Source organism: Littorina saxatilis, linkage group LG1 (genome assembly GCF_037325665.1).
Source record: "Littorina saxatilis isolate snail1 linkage group LG1, US_GU_Lsax_2.0, whole genome shotgun sequence".
Lineage (NCBI taxonomy): Eukaryota > Metazoa > Mollusca > Gastropoda > Littorinimorpha > Littorinidae > Littorina > Littorina saxatilis.
In genome coordinates, this window is record NC_090245.1 from 7,462,054 (window position 1) to 7,485,900 (window position 23,847).

At 40.4% G+C, this 23,847-nt stretch overlaps 1 protein-coding gene across 2 annotated transcripts in view; it reads right to left on the reverse strand.

Moving 5' to 3' along the window:
- Positions 1-23,711, reverse strand: part of LOC138960516 (probable ATP-dependent RNA helicase DHX35) — a 188,087-nt gene extending 164,376 nt beyond the window's left edge. For both annotated transcript variants that reach the window (XM_070332405.1, XM_070332406.1), the window contains exons 1-20: positions 23,651-23,711; positions 20,032-20,165; positions 19,512-19,604; positions 18,696-18,773; positions 17,854-17,958; positions 17,295-17,356; positions 16,821-16,890; positions 15,633-15,692; positions 15,439-15,482; positions 13,298-13,366; positions 12,479-12,575; positions 10,442-10,473; positions 9,367-9,448; positions 8,918-9,014; positions 8,098-8,151; positions 7,714-7,812; positions 6,466-6,590; positions 4,317-4,371; positions 3,222-3,317; positions 2,856-2,950 (exon numbers count right to left, since the gene is read on the reverse strand). In XM_070332405.1, coding sequence (XP_070188506.1) covers positions 2,856-2,950; positions 3,222-3,317; positions 4,317-4,371; positions 6,466-6,590; positions 7,714-7,812; positions 8,098-8,151; positions 8,918-9,014; positions 9,367-9,448; positions 10,442-10,473; positions 12,479-12,575; positions 13,298-13,366; positions 15,439-15,482; positions 15,633-15,692; positions 16,821-16,890; positions 17,295-17,356; positions 17,854-17,958; positions 18,696-18,773; positions 19,512-19,604; positions 20,032-20,165; positions 23,651-23,687 — 1,584 coding nt within the window. In that variant the 5' untranslated portion in view covers positions 23,688-23,711. The remainder of the gene's footprint in view (positions 1-2,855; positions 2,951-3,221; positions 3,318-4,316; positions 4,372-6,465; positions 6,591-7,713; positions 7,813-8,097; positions 8,152-8,917; positions 9,015-9,366; positions 9,449-10,441; positions 10,474-12,478; positions 12,576-13,297; positions 13,367-15,438; positions 15,483-15,632; positions 15,693-16,820; positions 16,891-17,294; positions 17,357-17,853; positions 17,959-18,695; positions 18,774-19,511; positions 19,605-20,031; positions 20,166-23,650) is intronic.
- Between the last annotated feature and the right edge of the window lie 136 nt (positions 23,712-23,847).

Sequence of the window (23,847 nt, forward strand, 5' to 3'; positions counted from 1 at the left end):
TCTTCTCTTTGTCTTGAAAACACACACAGCAAACTTTCTCTTCTCTTTGTCTTGAAAACACACACAGCAAACTTTCTCTTCTTTTGTCTTGAAAACACACACAGCAAACTTTCTCTTCTCTTTGTCCTGAAAACACACACAGCAAACTTTCTCTTCTCTTTGTCCTGAAAACACACACAGCAAACTTTCTCTTCTCTTTGTCTTGAAAACACACACAGCAAACTTTCTCTTCTCTTTGTCTTGAAAACACACACATCAAACTTTCTCTTCTCTTTGTCCTGAAAACACACACAGCAAACTTTCTCTTCTCTTTGTCCTGAAAACACACGCAGCAAACTTTCTCTTCTCTTTGTCCTGAAAACACACACAGCAAACTTTCTCTTCTCTTTGTCCTGAAAACACACACAGCAAACTTTCTCTTCTCTTTGTCCTGAAAACACACACAGCAAACTTTATCTTCTCTTTGTCCTGAAAACACACACAGCAAACTTTCTCTTCTCTTTGTCCTGAAAACACACACACAGCAAACTTTCTCTTCTCTTTGTCCTGAAAACACACGCAGCATACTTTCTCGTCTCTTTGTCCTGAAAACACACACAGCAAACTTTCTCTTCTCTTTGTCCTGAAAACACACGCAGCAAACTTTCTCTTCTCTTTGTCCTGAAAACACACACATCAAACTTTCTCTTCTCTTTGTCTTGAAAACACACACATCAAACTTTCTCTTCTCTTTGTCCTGAAAACACACACAGCAAACTTTCTCTTCTCTTTGTCCTGAAAACACACACAGCAAACTTTCTCTTCTCTTTGTCTTGAAAACACACACAGCAAACTTTCTCTTCTCTTTGTCCTGAAAACACACACAGCAAACTTTCTCTTCTCTTTGTCCTGAAAACACACACATCAAACTTTCTCTTCTCTTTGTCCTGAAAACACACACAGCAAACTTTCTCTTCTCTTTGTCTTGAAAACACACACAGCAAACTTTCTCTTCTCTTTGTCCTGAAAACACACACAGCAAACTTTCTCTTCTCTTTGTCCTGAAAACACACGCAGCAAACTTTCTCTTCTCTTTGTCCTGAAAACACACACAGCAAACTTTCTCTTCTCTTTGTCCTGAAAACACACACAGCAAACTTTCTCTTCTCTTTGTCCTGAAAACACACACAGCAAACTTTCTCTTCTCTTTGTCTTGAAAACACACACATCAAACTTTCTCTTCTCTTTGTCCTGAAAACACACACAGCAAACTTTCTCTTCTCTTTGTCCTGAAAACACACACAGCAAACTTTCTCTTCTCTTTGTCTTGAAAACACACGCAGCAAACTTTCTCTTCTCTTTGTCTTGAAAACACACACAGCAAACTTTCTCTTCTCTTTGTCCTGAAAACACACACAGCAAACTTTCTCTTCTCTTTGTCCTGAAAACACACACAGCAAACTTTCTCTTCTCTTTGTCTTGAAAACACACACAGCAAACTTTCTCTTCTCTTTGTCTTGAAAACACACACAGCAAACTTTCTCTTCTCTTTGTCTTGAAAACACACACAGCAAACTGTCTCTTCTCTTTGTCCTGAAAACACACACATCAACTGTCTACCACGAGACTAAAAAACATGAGCTATGTAAAGCAGACAATGATGTAGAAGACATTGTCTTTTCACTACAGTGGAACCCCCCTTTAAGACCCCCTAATTCAAGACTTCCCTCCTTTACAGACCCTGTTTTCTTAGACTTCCTATTCTTAACTTCTGTAAATTTACCCCCATTTTAAGACTCCCTCCTTTTTACATTTAGTCAAGTTTTGACTAAATGTTTTAACATAGAGGGGGGAATCAAGACGAGGGTCGTGGTGTATATGTGTGTGTGTGTCTGTCTGTCTGTGCGTGTGTGTGTGTAGAGCGATTCAGACTCAACTACTGGACCGATCTTTATGAAATTTGACATGAGAGTTCCTAGGAATGATATCCCCGGACGTTTTTTTCTTTTTTTCGATAAATGTCTTTGATGACGTCATATCCGGCTTTTTGTAAAAGTTGAGGCGGCACTGTCACACCCTCATTTTTCAATCAAATTGATTGAAATTTTGGCCAAGCAATCTTCGACGAAGGCCGGACTTCGGTATTGCATTTCAGCTTGGTGGCTTAAAAATTAATTAATGACTTTAGTCATTAAAAATCTGAAAATTGTAAAAAAAAAATTATTTTTTATAAAACGATCCAAATTTACGTTCATCTTATTCTTCATCATTTCCTGATTCCAAAAACATATAAATATGTTATATTTGGATTAAAAACAAGCTCTGAAAATTAAAAATATAAAAATTATGATCAAAATTAAATTTTCAAAATCAATTTAAAAACACTTTCATCTTATTCCTTGTCGGTTCCTGATTCCAAAAACATATAGATATGATATGTTTGGATTAAAAACACGCTCAGAAAGTTAAAACGGAGAGGTACAGTAAAGCGTGCTATGAAGCACAGCGCAACCGCTGACGCGCCAAACAGGCTCGTCACTTTCACTGCCTTTTGCACTGGCGGCGGACTACGTTCAGTTTCATTCTGTGAGTTCCACAGCTTGACTAAATGTAGTAAATTCGCCTTACGCGACTTGTTAAGACCTGATTTTGTCAGATTTTTTTAGGTCTTAAAAGGGGGGTTCCACTGTATTCAAATTTGTTTTTGAGCCCAAAGAGAAGTGCTTTTTTCTGTTCCGTTCAAAAGAAAAGGAAGAAGAAGAAAAAGAAAGAAAAAACTGTAATGATTCCAGCACTACTGCTAAAGACCTGGATCAAAGCGTCAAAAAGCATGCCCGAAGCACACAAGTAACAGCCGAGCGACCAAAATGACTCACCGCCGCACCACGTTTCCCTGAAGGTGTGATGAAAATGTTCTGTATTTGTGTCATGGCTGCCACTGTCAGGGCCTCCTGGGAACACTCAAACTCTCCTGAAAAGACAACAAAACAATAGCTTTTTTATGGTTATAGATCTATTTATTCATTTATTGTCATCATGGCATGTTGAGTTTATATGGTTTATCCCGTAAGAGTTTTAATATGTATTAAAAAAAAATATGAAAGAGAGCACAAACAAATTCTACCACAATGAATCACTATAAACACTGCTTGAAGTGCATACAAGTCTCTAGCATATTTAAAAAGAAAATACAAACACAATGAAAACATGTTTTTTTACAGTAGCAAAAAAAAAAAAGTTACCAGAAACCAGTAGCACTTTGGCAAAGCAGGGGGAGAGTGGGAACTCCACCATCTGAAGCCCAAGGGGCGACGTCAAGTTTCCACTGTCGTCCAAGGCTGTCGCCACACAAAACAACAATCATTCCAGCATGATACGATGAAACTTTAATGAACCAAAGTCTGTCTGCATTCTACTATAGAAAGATATCCGTGTCTTTATGTTCAGTGACCAGAGCTGGGCACTTGTCACATTTGTCGCACTTTTGGCAACAGGGCAGGTGGATTTTGTGACCAACTGTGACAGCATATCACCTCCCCCATTCTGTACTCTCTTATCCCACTCTGTTAGTGTAGTGATTTACTACTACTCCACTATCCTGTGTGCAGAAAAAATCCAGACAGGATCGAACCCGAGAACACACAAAGAAAAAGGACACTCCTCAACCATTGAATTGACAGAATCTCCGTCACATTATTTTTGTAATTGACGGACTAGTTTCACCAACAGACCTGTTTACCCCCATAAGTGTTTTGGAGTAATGCTCAGCCCCAAAAATAGTAATCCTGGCACAAAAATAGTAATCATCCAGCATTCGTCGCCAATTACAACGCACATGACAACTGTGTCTGCGAAACGCAATCATGCACATATTATATCCATCATTCACAAACAAAACACATCAGTCAGTTTTTGTAGTCATCATAATTTCAAAGAAGATCACATCAAAAGTGCATGCATCACTGATTCTTTTTCTTTTGCTCGTAGTAGGTCTTCTTCAGTGTGTCAAGCGCTTCTCTACTGTACTTGCGCTTGCCGAATGTGTGAGGGCGAGACTTCACCACTAGAATAAGGCTCTCCAGCGTCTCATCAGACAGACATGATCTCTGGTCAGTCCTGTGCTTTTTCACCCCATTTTGCCAATGAAAAAAGCAATGCCAAACATGTGAATTGATAAAAAAAAATTTTTTTAATGAAAATCGTAGTCTTGACACGGATAGCGGAATGGCGTATTTTTTGCAGAAAATCGTAATAAATTACGCCAAAATCGTAAGGGTAAACAGGTCTGCACCAATGCATTTGTACAATATTTAAACAAAACAAAAACACCAACCTACCTCCCAATGCATACAAGAGCTCCAACCCTCTGACCATGCTCTGTGCTGGGGGAGGCTGTAAAACAATATCAAACAAAAATTACAATGTACTGAACTCACAACCTGTTGTCAACATTCATTTTACATAGCATAATTATGACAGGGGAGACTACTGCGTCAACCTTCACAGCAGACTCTGCTTTTCATAGTAGCTCGACGTTTCTTCTATGTTGCTGGCTAGACACCTACCAATGGTACAGTTGTGTTTGTGATCAGATGGGTCTGGCTGCTGCTGTCTCTGTGTATGCTCTTGGGAACCTTTGCGTACCCTTAGCAGTTTTTATAGTGTGACAGGGGAGGCTACCGCTCCTTTCACGGCAGACTCTGCACCCGAGTTGTTGGCCTTTAAAGTCAACACCCGTGGATTGTAGAATTCTGTTTGTGATGGGGTCTGGTGGTTTCCAATTGTCTGTATGTTCATGGAAACCTTCGGGTTTGCATAACAGTTTTTATAGGGCTAAGAAATTAGCCCTAACATTTTTAATCCTGTTTGATTGCACTTCGCCTCCCGAGGTGATCGTAGTGTTTCGGCACTCGGTTACATCTGGCGCTTGCGAGCAGGGATGGGACTCGGCATGATATGTTCAGGTAATGGCATAATATGACCACTGAACATTTTCGTGCTGTTCCCATTCTGCGAACTTGGGATGGACAGTGGTCCCCCGGTTCGAAACTTCGGGACGCAGTTCATTCAAACGGGGGCGATTGTGACAGGGGAGGCTACTGCTCCTTTCACGGCAGACTCTGCACCCGAGTTGTTGGCCTTTAAAGTCAACACCCATGGATTGTAGAATTCTGTTTGTGATGGGGTCTGGTGGTTTCCGATTGTCTGTATGTTCATGGAAACCTTCGGGTTTGCATAACAGTTTTTATAGGGCTAAGAAATTAGCCCTAACATTTTCAATCCTGTTTGATTGCACTTCGCCTCCCGAGGTGATCGTAGTGTTTCGGCACTCGGTTACATCTGGCGCTTGCGAGCAGGGATGGGACTCGGCATGATATGTTCAGGTAATGGCATAATATGACCACTGAACATTTTCGTGCTGTTCCCATTCTGCGAACTTGGGATGGACAGTGGTCCCCCGGTTCGGAACTTCGGGACGCAGTTCATTCAAACGGGGGCGATTGTGACAGGGGAGGCTACTGCTCCTTTCACGGCAGACTCTGCACCCGAGTTGTTGGCCTTTAAAGTCAACACCCATGGATTGTAGAATTCTGTTTGTGATGGGGTCTGGTGGTTTCCGATTGTCTGTATGTTCATGGAAACCTTCGGGTTTGCATAAGTTTTTATAGGGCTAAGAAATTAGCCCTAACATTTTCAATCCTGTTTGATTGCACTTCGCCTCCCAAGGTGATCGTAGTGTTTCGGCACTCGGTTACAATAGGGCTATTAAATTAGCTCTTATTAATCTCAATCCTGCTTGATTGGCTTTGCCTCCTAAGGTAATTTTTGTGCTTCGGGCACTCGGTTACACTGTCACACATACACAGTGACACACACACACTACAACCCCAGGATGCTTCGCCCCGAAGTGACATATATTATATGTATGTCCAGGGTTTCATTTACTAGTGCGCCTTGTGCCATTGGCGCATAACATTTCAAAATGTCCCATTGGAATTCCCTTCAGTGCGTCAAAGGGTGCACTGAGATTACGTACCACTGCGCCACCCCCGTGCACATTTTTCACGGGAGTACAGTGTTCGGAAAGACCTAAGCAAAAACGGGCGCCAAGCCAAGCAACTTACGAGTTTGTGAAACACGCTGTGATTGGCTTTTAAAAATTTAATTCATTAGTATTCAACCAATCCTACTAACTGTGCGGGATCAATCTGTGGAAACTGTCAACACAAGCGATATCGATCGAAACATAGACCCACGTAAAAGAGCAATGTCCCCTCAGAATATGGTTGAGGGGGACAAATGTCCCATTGTCTTTTTCTTCCAGGTTAAACCCTGTATGTGTGACACATACATATAATATTCCTTAGTAAGTGCACAAACTGGACTGGAAAACACTGTAGACCAATTATTCCACACACGAAAAGAACAGAGAGTTTGCATGGAGACATATCTCACAAACAGAGACAGCATAAATGTACAACTCACGGAGAGGAAGTTGAAGCGCACAATGTTGGAGATACCAAGAGCCTTGAGCTGCAGAATGACTGGCGCCAAGTCGCTCCGCTGGATTTCTGGCACCGTAGCGTCCGGCAGCTTGTCGAATGACTCCTCTGCCACACAAATAAGGGGATAAGGACATTATTTACAGTGGAACCCCCTTATAAGATCCCCCAATTTATAAAGACCCCCTCCCTTTTAAGACCTTGTTTTCTCAGACTTTCTGTTCAGAACTTCTTTTAAGACCCCCTCCTTTTCTAGGCCTGGCTTTTCTAGACCTGGCTTTTCTAGGCCTGGCTTTTCTAGACCTGGCTTTTCTAGGCCTGGCTTTTCTAGACCTGGCTTTTCTAGACCTGGCTTTTCTAGGCCTGGCTTTTCTAGGCCTGGCTTTTCTAGACCTGGCTTTTCTAGACCTGGCTTTTCTAGACCTGGCTTTTCTAGACCTGGCTTTTCTAGGCCTGGCTTTTCTAGGCCTGGCTTTTCTAGACCTGGCTTTTCTAGGCCTGGCTTTTCTAGGCCTGGCTTTTCTATGCCTGGCTTTTCTAGGCCTGGCTTTTCTAGACCTGGCTTTTCTAAGCCTGGCTTTTCTAGACCTGGCTTTTCTAGGCCTGGCTTTTCTAGGCCTGGCTTTTCTAGGCCTGGCTTTTCTAGGCCTGGCTTTTCTAGGCCTGGCTTTTCTAGGCCTGGCTTTTCTAGGCCTGGCTTTTCTAGACCTGGCTTTTCTAGACCTGGCTTTTCTAGACCTGGCTTTTCTAGGCCTGGCTTTTCTAGACCTGGCTTTTCTAGACCTGGCTTTTCTCAGATTTTTGGAGGTCTTTAAAGGGGGGTTTGCCTGGTTATAAACAAAATCTGCTCAATATCTGGTGCTACTGCCATACATGAAAGGAAAACGTTCTGTACCAAAGTGTATAACCAGGCAATTCTGAAAGGGTACTTTCAGCTAAGAAAATAATACCTCCATAATCTTGTTTTCTCTTTGAAAGTTTCTGGTGTTACAAAGAAATAATCTATCTAATTTCACTTGTCCTAAAACAAGGGTGTCGGATAAACATTGAACAAGACAGCAGAACAGACACAAAAGCCGTCAGTGTTACAAGGGCATAGCTCCAGTGCTTCTGTCCTTCTTCTGACTTAACTCCCTCAGTCTGCATGCCAACTATCAATGAAAGAAAATGAAGGTACCTGTTATCTCTCAAAACGACAAAATTTCAATGTAAAGTGGAGCAAAGGTCATACCTGTGTAGAGACGAAAGGCCTTGCCCGCTCTCACTCGGCCTGCTCTTCCAGCTCTCTGATTGGCCGAAGCCTTTGACACTGGAATCACCACCAGTGACTCTGTTGAAAATATCACAGCATTAGTTTTTCTTCAGATCACACAATAAGACACAAAGGAAATCGCAGAATAGCATTAATTTCACAAAATATATACAAAAATGGCTGATTTTCAGGTTCCGAAGAACCCCTTTTTACCCCCCCCCCCCCCCCCCCCACACACACATTTTTTGTAAGACCACTCCCTTTTTAAGGCACTCATCTTATTCCAGATTTTTGTTGTTAATGCACAATCCTGCCAGAGGAAATGCATGAAAGAAAGATAACCCTTACACTTTCACCACTTACCAATGCCAGTAGTTGGGTTATAGGCCTTCAGCTTCACAAATCCACAATCCACAACTGAAAAAAAAGAAAAAATGGAATCAATAACAAAAAGTAAAATACAAATAAATTAGGAGCAGAACAGAATATTTGTTCTACATTGATGAGAACCAATATATGAAGTCAGGAATAACTGATAACACATGCTGATTCTTTAAACATTTGACATGAAGTCAGTTTTTCCACCCGTAACTCGATATCCTTCTTTTACATTTTCTGCCGTCTCAGTTCGTTCTGTGATACTTCTGTTCAAGTTTCATTTTCATAACTTTATTGCTGGGAAATTCAGGTAGTATCCTCCCAATGGAAAGCTAGCAGCAACAAGAGTCACGCTACCCAGGTGTGTGTCTGTGTTAAGGTGTCACCATGGCCACCTGCACTTCTGGCAAATTAACAAAGGCCTTTTACACGCCACTGTGGTGACACGGGGTGGAGCATGGAAACTGTCTCCGCATAAAGATGACCTGTGTCCATCCCAGCCTGGATTTGAACCTGTCACCCAAGGATAACAAGTCCAGTGCTCTACCAACGAAGCTTAATTACCAGGCATCTAGTCATACTGTTCACAATCAATACAGTGGAACCCCCCTTTTAAGACCCCCCAATTTATGACTTGCTCCCCTTTAAGACCCTGTTTTCTTAGAGGTTCTGTTCATAAGCTCTGTAAATTTACCCCCATTTTAAGATATGATTTTCTCAGATTTTTGAGGTCTTAAAAGGGGGGTTCCACTGTATCAACATACTTCACAGCCATTGGGAAACAAAGCCAATGGTGCAAACTTACTGTAGACAATGCCATTGATGGTGATGGAAGCCTCTGCAATGTTGGTTGCCACAACAACCTTCCTAGAATTGTGAGGTGCTTTCTGGAATGCTCTCATCTAAAACACACAGTTGGAACAAAAACAAGCATACTGATTACCAAAACAATTCAAAAGAATTTCCACAAAATGTTGATTAAGCATGTCAACTGAATTTTGCATTTTAACTAATTGTAACGGATTATAAGAGACCAATATTTTGTTAAAACAAGAGAGAGAGAGAGAGAGAGAGAGAGAGAGAGAGAGAGAGAGAGGGAGAGAGAGAGCACGAGTGAATTCACAGGTGACAATGACCAAAACAAAGAGAAGCACGAGGCTTGAGGAAGGGCACACTTGGTAAACTCAACGCCACAGTTAAAAGCAAAAACAACAACAATCTCAAGATTTATAAGAAGAGTTGTAGACATTGTACCTGTTCTGATGCGGGCAGACTGCCATGCATCGGTACCACCGTCATCTTCATGTCTTCCTTCTTCAGTTTCTTGGCCTCCTCACTGAAACAAAAGTACATGCATTTTTGTTTTGTTGATATACTCTTTTCCCTCTTCACATTGACATACAAACCATGCTTATTTGAATTCAACAATCACAGCACATAATTACTGTGCCACATCATACATGAAAAAACTGCCGTCTCAACGTAAATTCTTTGTTCAAACACAATTACTTTAATTTTAACACTCAACCCATACTTTTTATCATATTTAAATTTGCTTACGGATATTTGGCAATTAAAATAATATGATTAACTTGCTTGTTTTCAATGTGATTATTTTCATTAACAAAAGTACACACACGAAAGGTACCATTCAACACCAACATTTTTTAATGTGCTGTGTATGGTTAATGGCAGTAACCAAATTATCTTTCCATCTTTCTTTTTCATTTTTATTTTATTTATTTTTTAGAACAAAATTACCGTATGTACATCCTTCAAAACCTTCAATCAATCAATCAATCAATAGGACGCTTATATCGCGCATATTCCGTGGGTACAGTTCTAGGCGCTCTGCAATGATGCCGTGTGAGATGAAATTTGATACGGCCAGTAGATTGCAGCCATTTCAGCGCATATTTACCTTTCACGGCCTATTATTCCAAGTCACACGGGTATAGGTAGACAATTATTAACTGTGCCTAAGCAATTTTGCCAGGAAAGACCCTTTTGTCAAAACCTTCATGGTCTTCATCATAAAATTATGTTTTACATGTACGTGTGAATATAAATTTATTTGAATGAAGAACAGCTACATTAATTGTATGGTACATGTAATTCGACACAAGGTCAATAAATTGTAAAATAAAATAAAAAATAATAAAAAAAATGCCTCAAAGCTTGCACATCCTTCCCTGGATCATTTCTTTTTATAAAATGATATAAAATCATGCAAGCTGATGATCTCAAGAAATTCCTCTGGAGTTTTGGAAAAGCCAAAAACGGTGGAAAAATCTCATTTCTGGTTGGGGTACAACCTGCATGTACTTACATCAGTCTGCGCACCACTGTGTCGACCTCCTCCTGAAACATAACCATGAGATAAACAAATAATAAAACTTAAAATACAGTTTACAGCCTCAAAAGACATTTTCCGGAAAAAAACCTAGATTGCTTTTTCCTCGGACAAACATTGGAGGGGCCAATCACTAGCGAGGGGTGTGTCAGAAACATGTGGATAGGAGCACGTGTGAAGTTATTTGTCAAAGAAAATGCAAGGGTATGCACTCTTTCACAATCCTTACAAACCCGACGGAATTCCAAATTCTGGAACAAGCACATACGATATCCCTCCACCCTACCTCTCCCCACAGAAACCTTGAAGAGAAGTGAATGATTGGAATTCATAGAAAATGTGTTGATGTCTAAGTGTACAACAAGGAAGTAAATAAAAAAGCCTATGCCTTCAGAATATTTGAATACAATGGTATGTCCTGATAATGTTGAATATCTACCTGAAGAGTTGATAAACATCACACACACACACACACACACATCCAGATCAGCTACTGAACTAAAACCAGTGGATTCATGAACTAGAAGAAGCAAACGTGCACCATGTAATGAAACAATGTACTCAAGCCAATCCATTTATGTAGTGTACTGCACATGGTTGAAATAAAATCTTGTCAATCCCATCTCAAAGCTCTGTTCCAATAACCCCCACCCCTCTCCTGCTTTCAGTCCCCTTTTCATCTCCCTATCCCTAGCTTGAAGTTTCATCTCCCTATCCCTAGCTTGAAGTTTCATCTCCCTATCCCTAGCTTGAAGTTTCATCTCCCTATCCCTAGCTTGAAGTTTCATCTCCCTATCCCTAGCTTGAAGTTTCATCTCCCTATCCCTAGCTTGAAGTTTCATCTCCCTATCCCTAGCTTGAAGTTTCATCTCCCTATCCCTAGCTTGAAGTTTCATCTCCCTATCCCTAGCTTGAAGTTTCATCTCCCTATCCCTAGCTTGAAGTTTCATCTCCCTATCCCTAGCTTGAAGTTTCATCTCCCTATCCCTAGCTTGAAGTTTCATCTCCCTATCCCTAGCTTGAAGTTTCATCTCCCTATCCCTAGCTTGAAGTTTCATCTCCCTATCCCTAGCTTGAAGTTTCATCTCCCTATCCCTAGCTTGAAGTTTCATCTCCCTATCCCTAGCTTGAAGTTTCATCTCCCTATCCCTAGCTTGAAGTTTCATCTCCCTATCCCTAGCTTGAAGTTTCATCTCCCTATCCCTAGCTTGAAGTTTCATCTCCCTATCCCTAGCTTGAAGTTTCATCTCCCTATCCCTAGCTTGAAGTTTCATCTCCCTATCCCTAGCTTGAAGTTTCATCTCCCTATCCCTAGCTTGAAGTTTCATCTCCCTATCCCTAGCTTGAAGTTTCATCTCCCTATCCCTAGCTTGAAGTTTCATCTCCCTATCCCTAGCTTGAAGTTTCATCTCCCTATCCCTAGCTTGAAGTTTCATCTCCCTATCCCTAGCTTGAAGTTTCATCTCCCTATCCCTAGCTTGAAGTTTCATCTCCCTATCCCTAGCTTGAAGTTTCATCTCCCTATCCCTAGCTTGAAGTTTCATCTCCCTATCCCTAGCTTGAAGTTTCATCTCCCTATCCCTAGCTTGAAGTTTCATCTCCCTATCCCTAGCTTGAAGTTTCATCTCCCTATCCCTAGCTTGAAGTTTCATCTCCCTATCCCTAGCTTGAAGTTTCATCTCCCTATCCCTAGCTTGAAGTTTCATCTCCCTATCCCTAGCTTGAAGTTTCATCTCCCTATCCCTAGCTTGAAGTTTCATCTCCCTATCCCTAGCTTGAAGTTTCATCTCCCTATCCCTAGCTTGAAGTTTCATCTCCCTATCCCTAGCTTGAAGTTTCATCTCCCTATCCCTAGCTTGAAGTTTCATCTCCCTATCCCTAGCTTGAAGTTTCATCTCCCTATCCCTAGCTTGAAGTTTCATCTCCCTATCCCTAGCTTGAAGTTTCATCTCCCTATCCCTAGCTTGAAGTTTCATCTCCCTATCCCTAGCTTGAAGTTTGGACCAGACTTACCATGCCAGTGAGAAAGGCCAACACATCCCCTGGCTTCTCGTTGAAGTGAATCTTCATCACCGTATCCACTGTGGCTTGGATGTAATCTGGTAAGGGGCTGAAAGATAATATCAAGAAGGAAACCATGAAGTATAAACCATGAAGTATAAGCAGCAATTAATCAAAAAAGAAAAGAAAAAGCCTTTCTCCATATCCATCTCTAATTGTTTTAGGTTCATAACTAAACTTTTCTCTATTTAATCCCTCTGGTTGCATATATGTATTTGCATGAGTGATTCCATTTTAAATATTGACGTTGTGGCGGAATGTTGGTGTTGTGGTGGAATGTTGGTGTTGTGGTGGAATGTTGGTGTTGTGGTGGAATGTTGGTGTACCTCGCTTTAAACAGCTTTTCAAGAGAAGGACGATAATGATTATTTTTATTTCTTTCTTTCTTTATTTGGTGTTTAACGTCGTTTTCAACCACGAAGGTTATATCGCGACGGGGAAAGGGGGGGAGATGGGATAGAGCCACTTGTCAATTGTTTCTTGTTCACAAAAGCACTAATCAAAAAATTGCTCCAGGGGCTTGCAACGTAGTACCTTACTGGGAGAATGCAAGTTTCCAGTACAAAGGACTTAACATTTCTTACATACTGCTTGACTAAAATCTTTACAAACATGGACTATATTCGATACAAGAAACACTTAAGGGTAAAAGGGGAAACAGAATCCGTTAGTCGCCTCTTACAACATGCTGGGGAGCATCGGGTAAATTCTTCCCCCTAACCCGCGGGGGGTTTTCAGCTGAATAAATCCCGAACACAATAAGGCACTTACTCCATGGAGTAATGGATATCCACAGGGTACTCTCTGCCTTCTATGGTCATACAGGCTGCAGTGTCTTTCCTGATAACATTAACACACATTTAAAGCTACTCATAGAGTGACATAATAAATGAAAAACACTATACATTTCATTCTCTGCCTTCTATGGTCAAATCTGCTGAAGTGTCTTTCCTGATAACATTAACACACATTTAACATAGTTATTCATAGAGTCACATAATTCATGAAACACACAATACATTTCATTCTCTGCATTCTATGGTCATACAGGCTTCAGGGTCTTTCCTGATAACATTAACACACATTTAACATAGTATGAGTTATTTCTAATATGCTGACTGTTAGCAAATGATAACAGACATGTCAAGAAAAAAGATATCAAGCATGAGCCTTTTAGGCGAATGCTGATATCGTTTGTGAGACATGTCTGTTATCATTTGCTAACAGTCAACATATTAGAAATAACGGTTTTATTACCGTTTAATTCGACCAAAAGAAATTTTGAAGCGACCCCGCGAATTAGACAGAACAGCCGCAATGGGAACTGGAGCGCTCCTACCTGATTATGCCTGTCAGTCAAAGAATTCTCGTGACCTGGGTCAGCCAATCAGAGTAACACACCTTACGTGATGAATATTCACAGGTCAAATGTGTATGACACACAACAAACCATGTTGAACATGCGTTTAAGTTGCTTCGCTTTTTCTTGTTGAACAGAGAGCGACAGATTTAGAACCGACTCCAGACGGATGGGAAATGAAGTAAAGATACATTTGACGTAAAGCGAGTGACCCAATTTCACTTGATTTTTCCGAACTTTGATAATTTAGAATTCAAGTGAGCGGGTCGGCATTGCACATTCAGAGGATGGGCGGTGCCTCGCTGTTCCGTAAAGCACCCACCGACAAAACTCGCTTTTCGGTATTTTTTAGATAAAGAGAGTATTATCTGACAGCATCTGAAGTGTCATTCTTTAGAATAAATCACACTGATATTGCTGATTTAAATTTTTACTTTGTCTTGTTCATTTTTAGCTTGATAAACAAAAAGGGTCCCTGCCTGAACGTTATAACATTTAGAGGGTCACCTAGAATCCGTCCTGATTGGTCAAAAAGCCATATGGGGCACTGAATTGGTAATAATTATTCATAGAGTCACATAATTCATGAAACACACAATACATTTCATTCTCTGCCTTCTATGGTCATACAGGCTGCAGTGTCTTTCCTGATAACATTAACACATATTTAACATAGCTATTCATTGAGTGACATAATCCATGAAACACACATAATATATTTCATTCAACATAGAAAAGGACTGCTATGTCCTAGCCTTGCCTTGCCTTGCCTTAGCTAAGTAACCATCAGACCTGTTTACCCCCATAAGTGTTTTGGAGTAATGCTCAGCCCCAAAAATAGTAATCCTGGCACAAAAATAGTAATCATCCAGCATTCGTCGCCAATTACAACGCACATGACAACTGTGTCTGCGAAACGCAATCATGCACATATATCCATCATTCACACATCAGGCAGTTTTTGTAGTCATCATAATTTCAAAGAAGATCACATCAAAAGCACATGCATCACTGATGCTTTTTCTTTTGCTCGTAGTAGGCCTTTTTCAGTGTGTCAAGCGCTTCTCTACTGTACTTGCGCTTGCCGAATGAGTGAGGGCGAGACTTCACCACTAGAATAAGGCTCTCCAGCGTCTCATCAGACAGACATGATCTCTGGTCAGTCCTGTGCTTTTTCACCCCATTTTGCCATTGAAGAAAACAATGCCAAACATGTATTTTTTTATTTTATTTTTTTACATTTTTTTATTTATGAAAATCGTAGTCTTGACACGGATAGCGGAATGGCGTATTTTTTTCAGAAAATCGTAATAAATTACGCCAAAATCGTAAGGGTAAACAGGTCTGAACCATGAAACTTTTTTCAGGTATTTTCATCAGCAAGTATTTATTGGTAGTCGCTGGTATATGGTTATGTTAGGAGATACGACTTTAATTTTTCATTTACACAAATAAATATGCTAATTGCATACACATACAAACGCACACACACCAACGCACGCGCATACACACACACACAAACGAAAGTGCCCACGATTTGCAGGTTACATACTCTGGATCCTCTGTTTCGTTGTAGTTGAAGAAGTTTTTCATTTCCTGCAAAAGATATGCATGTTCACATGAGAAAATAGTCAAGGATAATGTAGCACACCTGAGCTTAAAATTTTAATTAGACAGACAATATAAATGAAAACAGGTGATAAAACTAAACATATTTTATGAAAAGAATGATGCAATTGATCCTACCTCAGCATCCAAAGTGGCTGATGCAATTAGAAGCTTCAGATCACTTCTCTTTTTTTGAATCTGAAATACATGGGAGTAAATTTAAAACAGACAGTCAGTAACAATCCTCACATCTTAATTTCCTTTTCAACCAACAGACAAGCATCATACCTACAATTCACTTACAACCAAGAATTGAGCAAGTTCCATGGTTGCAGGTGTCATCAACAGTTTTGACGTTTGAAGCCCGACGGAGCGAAGCGACGGAGGGCTTCAATTAGACTTTGGGAGGGTGTCAATCCACGATGAAGACCGAGAAGTTTCAAATGGAAGCATGTTAATGTTATTGTAATTCAATCTGACGACGATCTCTTTCCTGCTTTCATGTGATGGTAAACAGACAGAATTGGTTCTGTTCCTGTTCCTGTTCAAACTACTATGTCTCTGTATTCCTATCTTATCACTCTGCTCCTGTTTTGTTTTCTTTCACATACATTTTTTCTTCTTTTTTGACGGCTTTCTGGACAGCAAACTCTAAAACAAATTCTTTTCATCACAAAAGCGATCTTTGGAATTGACCGACGTAGTCCGGAAGAAATCATGTATCAACTTACGTCACGTATTTGACGTCATCACTTCGCATACCTTATGGTCTCCGTATTTCATTGGCCTTCATATTTCCTACTTGTAAAATGACCCTCAAAGCTAACCGAGACTAGTTGAGGTTGTATCAATGCGCCTCGCCAGCAGGTGGTTAATGGCTTTTTTAGCGAGTGGTTATCGACAATTAATGACCGTTCATTTTTAATGAGTTGGGGCATTCTGACCAATCACAGGATCTGTTTCATTAAAACGCCAACTTGATTGAATTACAATTAATTTTAATTGTTTGTTTTTGAAAACAAAAAGACTTTTTTTCTCTCCATAAACTTCATCAAAATACAGCAAATTCAAAAAGCCCGAAATATTTGACAAAGCTTTTCAGCAATGCTGCAACTTCAATTGCAGTAATGATTAGATCACAATGTTTGAATTCGGCAATATTATGCTTATTGATTAATACATGTTTACCAAGTCTTTAATAATTAACGTTGTCACCCACCCTGGCTCTTCGAGAACATTTCAGCCCCATTTCCTTGCCTAAGTCAGTTTCTGAAATTCAAATGCTCAAAATACTGCTGTGTCAGTGATGATTAACTCATGTAATACCTTTCTCAAAAGCCCCAGGGTGATGTCTGTGTTCAAAGCTCTCTCGTGTGCTTCATCCAGCATGATCACACTGAAATTTCAAATGAGAAAACAAGCTAACAAATCTCCTGTTCCAATGCTTCAAAGGCAATTTTCAACTTTTTTTTCCCAGGACTGATAACGCTTTCTTCCCTCTGAATAAATCTTAAATAGCAACAGCTACAGATAGACTGAAAGCAATTTCTGTCTGCATTACAAAGTCCTGTGCCTCTCTGTAACAATAAGTAAAAGTATCATTTATAATAATAATTAAATGAGAATGATACGATTTGACATTTTGTTTTCATGGTTCAGCTCAAGTTTTATGTGCAGCATATTTTCTATACTTTAATCAGACATAAAACCAGGTAAACTGGATTCAAATGACAGTATTTGACAGCGTACAGTTATGCCCGTGGACAGACCATGGACAGCGTTGATTGGGTATTCCTGTACCTGTATTTTGACAACAAAGGATCTTGCATAATCTCTTTGATCATCATTCCATCGGTCATGAACTGAAACATACAGAGAATATCACAAAAAATTATCGGAGGTGTGCAAGCTATGGTATATTTGTTTTTGGTACATAACATAGCAGTTTGACTCAAGAAAGTTACATGTACATGATGACTGAATACATACTGAACTTCAACAGCTTCATAACAGATTGAATAACAAATATAATAACGTGCAAATCAAACTGTGAAATCAAAACAAAAAGAAGAAGGGACCAAAGGACGTGAATACTAATGCTTTGAAATAAGACATGTAATATGTAAAATACACACAGATGCATGTATGCAGACAGACAGTCAGTCACTCAGACAGTCAGTCAGACAACACACTGAGAAAATCAAATTCAGAGTAACTATACTCAAATGTATGTACTGTCGTTTCTTCATTAACAGTTTACTCTAATTTGTTCATACAATACACATCACTTCCAGTTCAAGTAGTCGTATTAATTAAAAAGTTATTCATATATTATTTGAAAAATGAAGATGAAAGGTACCCTGATTCTGGTCTTTGCGGGGTCACAACAGTTGTCAAAGCGAATCAGGTATCCAACCTCATCTCCCAAAATGGTGCCTCTTTCATCAGCTATTCTTGAAGACACCTGCACAAAAATGGTAACACTATAAACCCTGTTTTGGGAGAGTGAGGTCAGAAACTTTTCATTTGTAAATGCTATGAAAACAGTTGCAAAAGTTACACTTTGTTCATATTGACTCAAAAATAAGATCATGCATGCTAAAGCCATCATATTTGTACATGAATGCTTGGGATTTAGACTTGTGTTCCACATAATGTCCTTCCTACACTCACAACAAAATGTAATTTTATATTGGTCCTGACCACAATCTACACCAGCACAGTGAAACCCCCCTTTTAAGACCTCCAAAATGTTGAGAAACTTAGGTCTTAAAAATGAGGGTCTTAATTACATGGGGATGAATTTACAAAACTTATCAGGCATGGGAATTGAAAAAAGTAGAAAAGGCTGAAAATGTTTAAGTAATAGCAAAGTCGACGGCGCGAATTTTTTCTCTCCAAAGAACCCAAATGGTGCAATTTGGTGTCATCTGAGCTCCAAGTTTGCCATTAAATTCAGTTTTTAGAACCATTTTTGCCTCCCCCATTTATTATTTCGGCGGACACTTTTGCTTTTTCGGCGGAACAAAATAAAATATCGGCGAAAATTTGCCTTTCGGCGGACAATTCCCATGCCTGCTTATGAAGAGAAAGTTTGAGAGAACAGGGTCTTAAAAGGTAGGGAGTCTTAAATTGGGGGTTCTTAAAGGGGGGTTCCACTGTATTTATAACTGCATCACTTTTGTTTTGCCAGATGCATACCGTGATGGCGGCCACCCTGCGTGGTTGTGTCACTCCAATGACGTGATTATCTGCACCCCATCCTGCCTCCAACAAATACTGAAAACAACAGAGACAAATAAGGAATAATTCACATTCTTCCATGCATCTGGTAGGCTTTGTAATGAAAAGAGGGCCGGAAGCTCCGTTGGTTATGCAATGGCCTTGTGATCCTCTGGTCACGGGTTCGAACCCAGGCCGGGACGGACACAGGTCAAACCCAGGCCGGGACGGACACAGGTCAAATGTGTGTGCAGACTCAGAGACTGTATTCATGTTCCACCCCGCTGTCACCACAGTGGCAAATAAGTAAAAATATCTCGGTGATTCTGCCATTAGTGCAGGTGGCTGATTACACTTAAAGAAACACACACCTGGGTAGCTTAACTCTTGTTGCTGCTAGCTTTCCACTGGGAGGGAGCGACCCTAATTCCCCAGCAATTAATGGGATAATAAAGTAAATGAAATTAAATGAAAAGTGTGACGCAGAAGCACAGCTCCATTTGTCGAATCATTCTGTCAACGAGAAACTTTACTGACAGCTCACTTAGTTACTAAACTTGCTAAAATTCAAACTTGCCTTTTCTTTTCTATTCCACCCCTTAAAATTTCCCATCAGGTGACTCTCTAAAATCCATCCTAATATAGATTATTAACCAACAAACAAACAATATTCCTACAAAGAAAGGTGTCTTACAAGTTACATCAAATACAATTTCTATAGATCTACAACCGACTCTGTTAACGGACTATCCTTTGCTATTACATTCAAAATAAAGGCAAAGAGATGTTCCTTACCTGTGGGATCTGTGTGCTTTTTCCGCACCCTGTTTCTCCAATGATGATGGTTGTCTGGTACCGTTCCAGCAAGTACAAGATCTGACTTCGGTACTGCACCCACAGGAAAGAGAAAACGTATGTAGATTACAATCGTGTGATGCTACCTTCATGTAACTAACTCAATCAAGCATACATTCGAAATGTGTATGTCTATGTGCATGTGTGTGTATGCATGTATACTATGTGTGTGAGTGTCTGTGTGCTTGTGCCTGTGCCTGTGTGTGCTTGTGCCTGCACATATATATGTATGTCTATGTGTGTCGTCACTGTGTGTATGTTTGTGCTCATGAATATTTGTGTGTGTATCACCGTGTATCACTGTATGTGTGCGAGTGTGTGAGTGAGCGTGTGTGTGGTCCCTTTTTCGGGCAATTATAGGCTGGTTAAAAGAAAAAAAGCTTGCATGTATGCTTATCATACAAAAAGCCTTGAATAAAGATGTGACTAGTGTTTGCTAAAATGAACGAATTTGAACCACCTTAAAAGCAGGCAGCCGTTGCCTTTGCTGCTCAATAGACAGGTTACGGTTGGGGTTGAAGGACACAGCTGGTCCACTTGTCTCCCCTTGAACTGCCCGTTCCTGGTCAATGGAGTGACCCGGTTTCTCTGTGCCTGTCAAATATTTAACAAAAGGTTATTAGCGCTATATAGCGAGAGAGTGGTCTAGGCTAGCCTGCCAGCAGATATATATTCCTTCCTGCATGAAATAATGGTCAGCTTTTGACCCTAGTCTTTTCACAGACCTAAGAAGAGAAAGAAAGAACATAAATGATAAAATAACTATTAAGAAGTCATTTAAAGGGGCATCTGCATAACAAACAACGTTAACATGATTACTCATGTATCAAAGTTTAAACCCGATGTTTTATCATAATATACGTTATTTGCGTGTTTGACCAAAATATGACATTTTACACAGATCGAGACAGTCATTGTTCTCCGAGACCGCGCTAGCGGTCGAGGTGAACAACGACTGTCGAGATCTGTGTAAAATGTCATATTTTGGTCAAACACGCAAATAACATTTATGTATCGATCGAATTCCTTTCAGGTACTTATGACTTTGTTGTTGTTTTGACGATTGAACGAGCACACACACACATGCATGCAATCCACCATGTATGCAATCAAACACATAAGCTTCATATTTGGGCGTTTCAGGTTGACCGAAACTTCAAAGGAACTACAAAACACACGTCATGTACTCACTTTGTTGTTGTTTTGACATTGAACAGCACACACACATGCAATCAAACACATGACGTTTTTTTTTTTTAGTTCCTTGGAAGTTTCGGTCAACCTGAAAAGCCAAATTATAAAGTTTTGTCGGCCTCTGACGTCACATGACTCAAAGAAGGGAAATCCAATCTCCAATCGATACATAAAGTTTTGTCGGCCTCTGACGTCACATGACTCAAAGAAGGGAAATCCAATCTCCAATCGATACATAAAGTTTTGTCGGCCTCTGACGTCACATGACTCAAAGAAGGGAAATCCAATCTCCAATCGATACATAAAGTTTTGTCGGCCTCTGACGTCACATGACTCAAAGAAGGGAAATCCAATCTCCAATCGATACATAAAGTTTTGTCGGCCTCTGACGTCACATGACTCAAAGAAGGGAAATCCAATCTCCAATCGATACATAAAGTTTTGTCGGCCTCTGACGTCACATGACTCAAAGAAGGGAAATCCAATCTCCAATCGATACATAAAGTTTTGTCGGCCTCTGACGTCACATGACTCAAAGAAGGGAAATCCAATCTCCAATCGATACATAAAGTTTTGTCGGCCTCTGACGTCACATGACTCAAAGAAGGGAAATCCAATCTCCAATCGATACATAAAGTTTTGTCGGCCTCTGACGTCACATGACTCAAAGAAGGGAAATCCAATCTCCAATCGATACATAAAGTTTTGTCGGCCTCTGACGTCACATGACTCAAAGAAGGGAAATCCAATCTCCAATCGATACATAAAGTTTTGTCGGCCTCTGACGTCACATGACTCAAAGAAGGGAAATCCAATCTCCAATCGATACATAAAGTTTTGTCGGCCTCTGACGTCACATGACTCAAAGAAGGGAAATCCAATCTCCAATCGATACATAAAGTTTTGTCGGCCTCTGACGTCACATGACTCAAAGAAGGGAAATCCAATCTCCAATCGATACATAAAGTTTTGTCGGCCTCTGACGTCACATGACTCAAAGAAGGGAAATCCAATCTCCAATCGATACATAAAGTTTTGTCGGCCTCTGACGTCACATGACTCAAAGAAGGGAAATCCAATCTCCAATCGATACATAAAGTTTTGTCGGCCTCTGACGTCACATGACTCAAAGAAGGGAAATCCAATCTCCAATCGATACATAAAGTTTTGTCGGCCTCTGACGTCACATGACTCAAAGAAGGGAAATCCAATCTCCAATCGATACATAAAGTTTTGTCGGCCTCTGACGTCACATGACTCAAAGAAGGGAAATCCAATCTCCAATCGATACATAAAGTTTTGTCGGCCTCTGACGTCACATGACTCAAAGAAGGGAAATCCAATCTCCAATCGATACATTGCCTTTGAATGGTTCAAACCCTTTCCATAGTTATAGTCAGCAGTGGAAAAGCATATGACTTAGGCCTAAAAAAAAAATAGGTGTGGTTACGGTAACCCGACCTACCCTATTTTTAGGGGCCGATCCTATAACTTTTTATTACATTTGTCAACAACAACAACAACAAAAAACCGAGTGCAAAAAACGCAATGAAAGCGAAAGCGCCCGAGTCGCACACTTATTTCCCTGTCAAGTAGGTTTAATTTGTACACATTAGAAAAAAAAGTAAAAAAAATAAAAAAAGGGATTGCCTACCTACCTACCCTATTTTTTTTGGCTATGTTACCGTAACCACACCTATTTTTTTTTTTGGCCTTATATATATATATGACTCGTAGGGATCTGGATCTGGATAGGTTACGTTGCAGGAGCCAGTAGTGGCTATCGTCGTAACGGGTGAGAGAGCGCAGCATAAAAGGTGTTAAAATGTTTAAAAGTCTTGCTATACAGTAACATGCCCTTCAAGGTTGGTGATGTCAACCGATGGAATATGGGCAGTGTTAAAATCTGGATAAAAATCGAGTGGTGCTACTCTGGTGGTGGAGCCCTGCCAACACCAGATGTGAATGCGTTGGCAGTTGCTGAGGGCGCCACAGGGTCTTTCAGGTGGTTCCACTCAGCTGGCGTCCTAACAAAAAATGAGTTCCTATACAGTTCTGATCTACTGTCTGGAATTTTGAAGGGCCTCGAGTCGTTATAGGTTGTTTTTTTTCAACTGGATTATCCGATGTACACCCGTGGAACTTTGTTGGTCTGATTTTCTGCTTGTTCTTGTCTGCAGGGGTGAGAAAACTTTCTGGGGGTATGGCTGGTATTAACCCTCCAGCTATCTTGTACAGCATCGTCAGACGAAGTTGTCTACGCCGGTCTGCAAGTGATTGCAAGTTCAGTCTCTGCAGCATCTCTGTGACGCAACCGGGTTCTCTGGATTTGTAATCTTTGCAGATGAATCTCGTTGCTTTGTGTTGAATCTTCTCGATTTTGTCGTATGAGCAAAATTAGTAAGTTAAAAATGTCAGCAGGTGTAACCAGACCTGTTCTATGTCCTTTATTTAATAGTTTATATCCTCGAACAATGACACTGCAGTTTAGGAAAATAAAAGGCGAAGATAACTGCATTGGAGTTGGACAGTTGGGATTAAATCGTTGACAGTCTGGTCAAAACTTTATGAAAAGAAACACAGCAACCGAGCAAGCACAAATAAAACATGTCAAAACTACGAAAGATCATAACATAATTAACAACGTCCTTGTGCGGACCGTGCTGACTGGCAAATTAATGTAGACCCGACTGTAACAGTTAAAGTGAAAGTACAGAATCAAGAAGAATGGCAGCGGCGGGTAATTTCAAACGTCAGTCACACGTATGCGCCGGCAGGTTCACTCCGATTGCTCACGACGACACACAGTTAAATGGATGATACTGATAGTCCCCGCTGCACAATACATTCGAATCAGGACTTTTTAACATTTGAATCCAACACACCTGGTTTCCAGAATCTGTGAGAAGCAGACGACGACATTTCTCCACAAACGCCACAAACCAACCGGATGCGGAAAGAGAGCTAAGGGAAATAATTCCCTTTCTTCGAAAATCGTTTTTGTCGGGCGCAAAGTAAGAATCCGGGGCAGAGTTGGAATAATCGGGATTTCCCGAAACCTCATTATTTTGATTTCCAACAA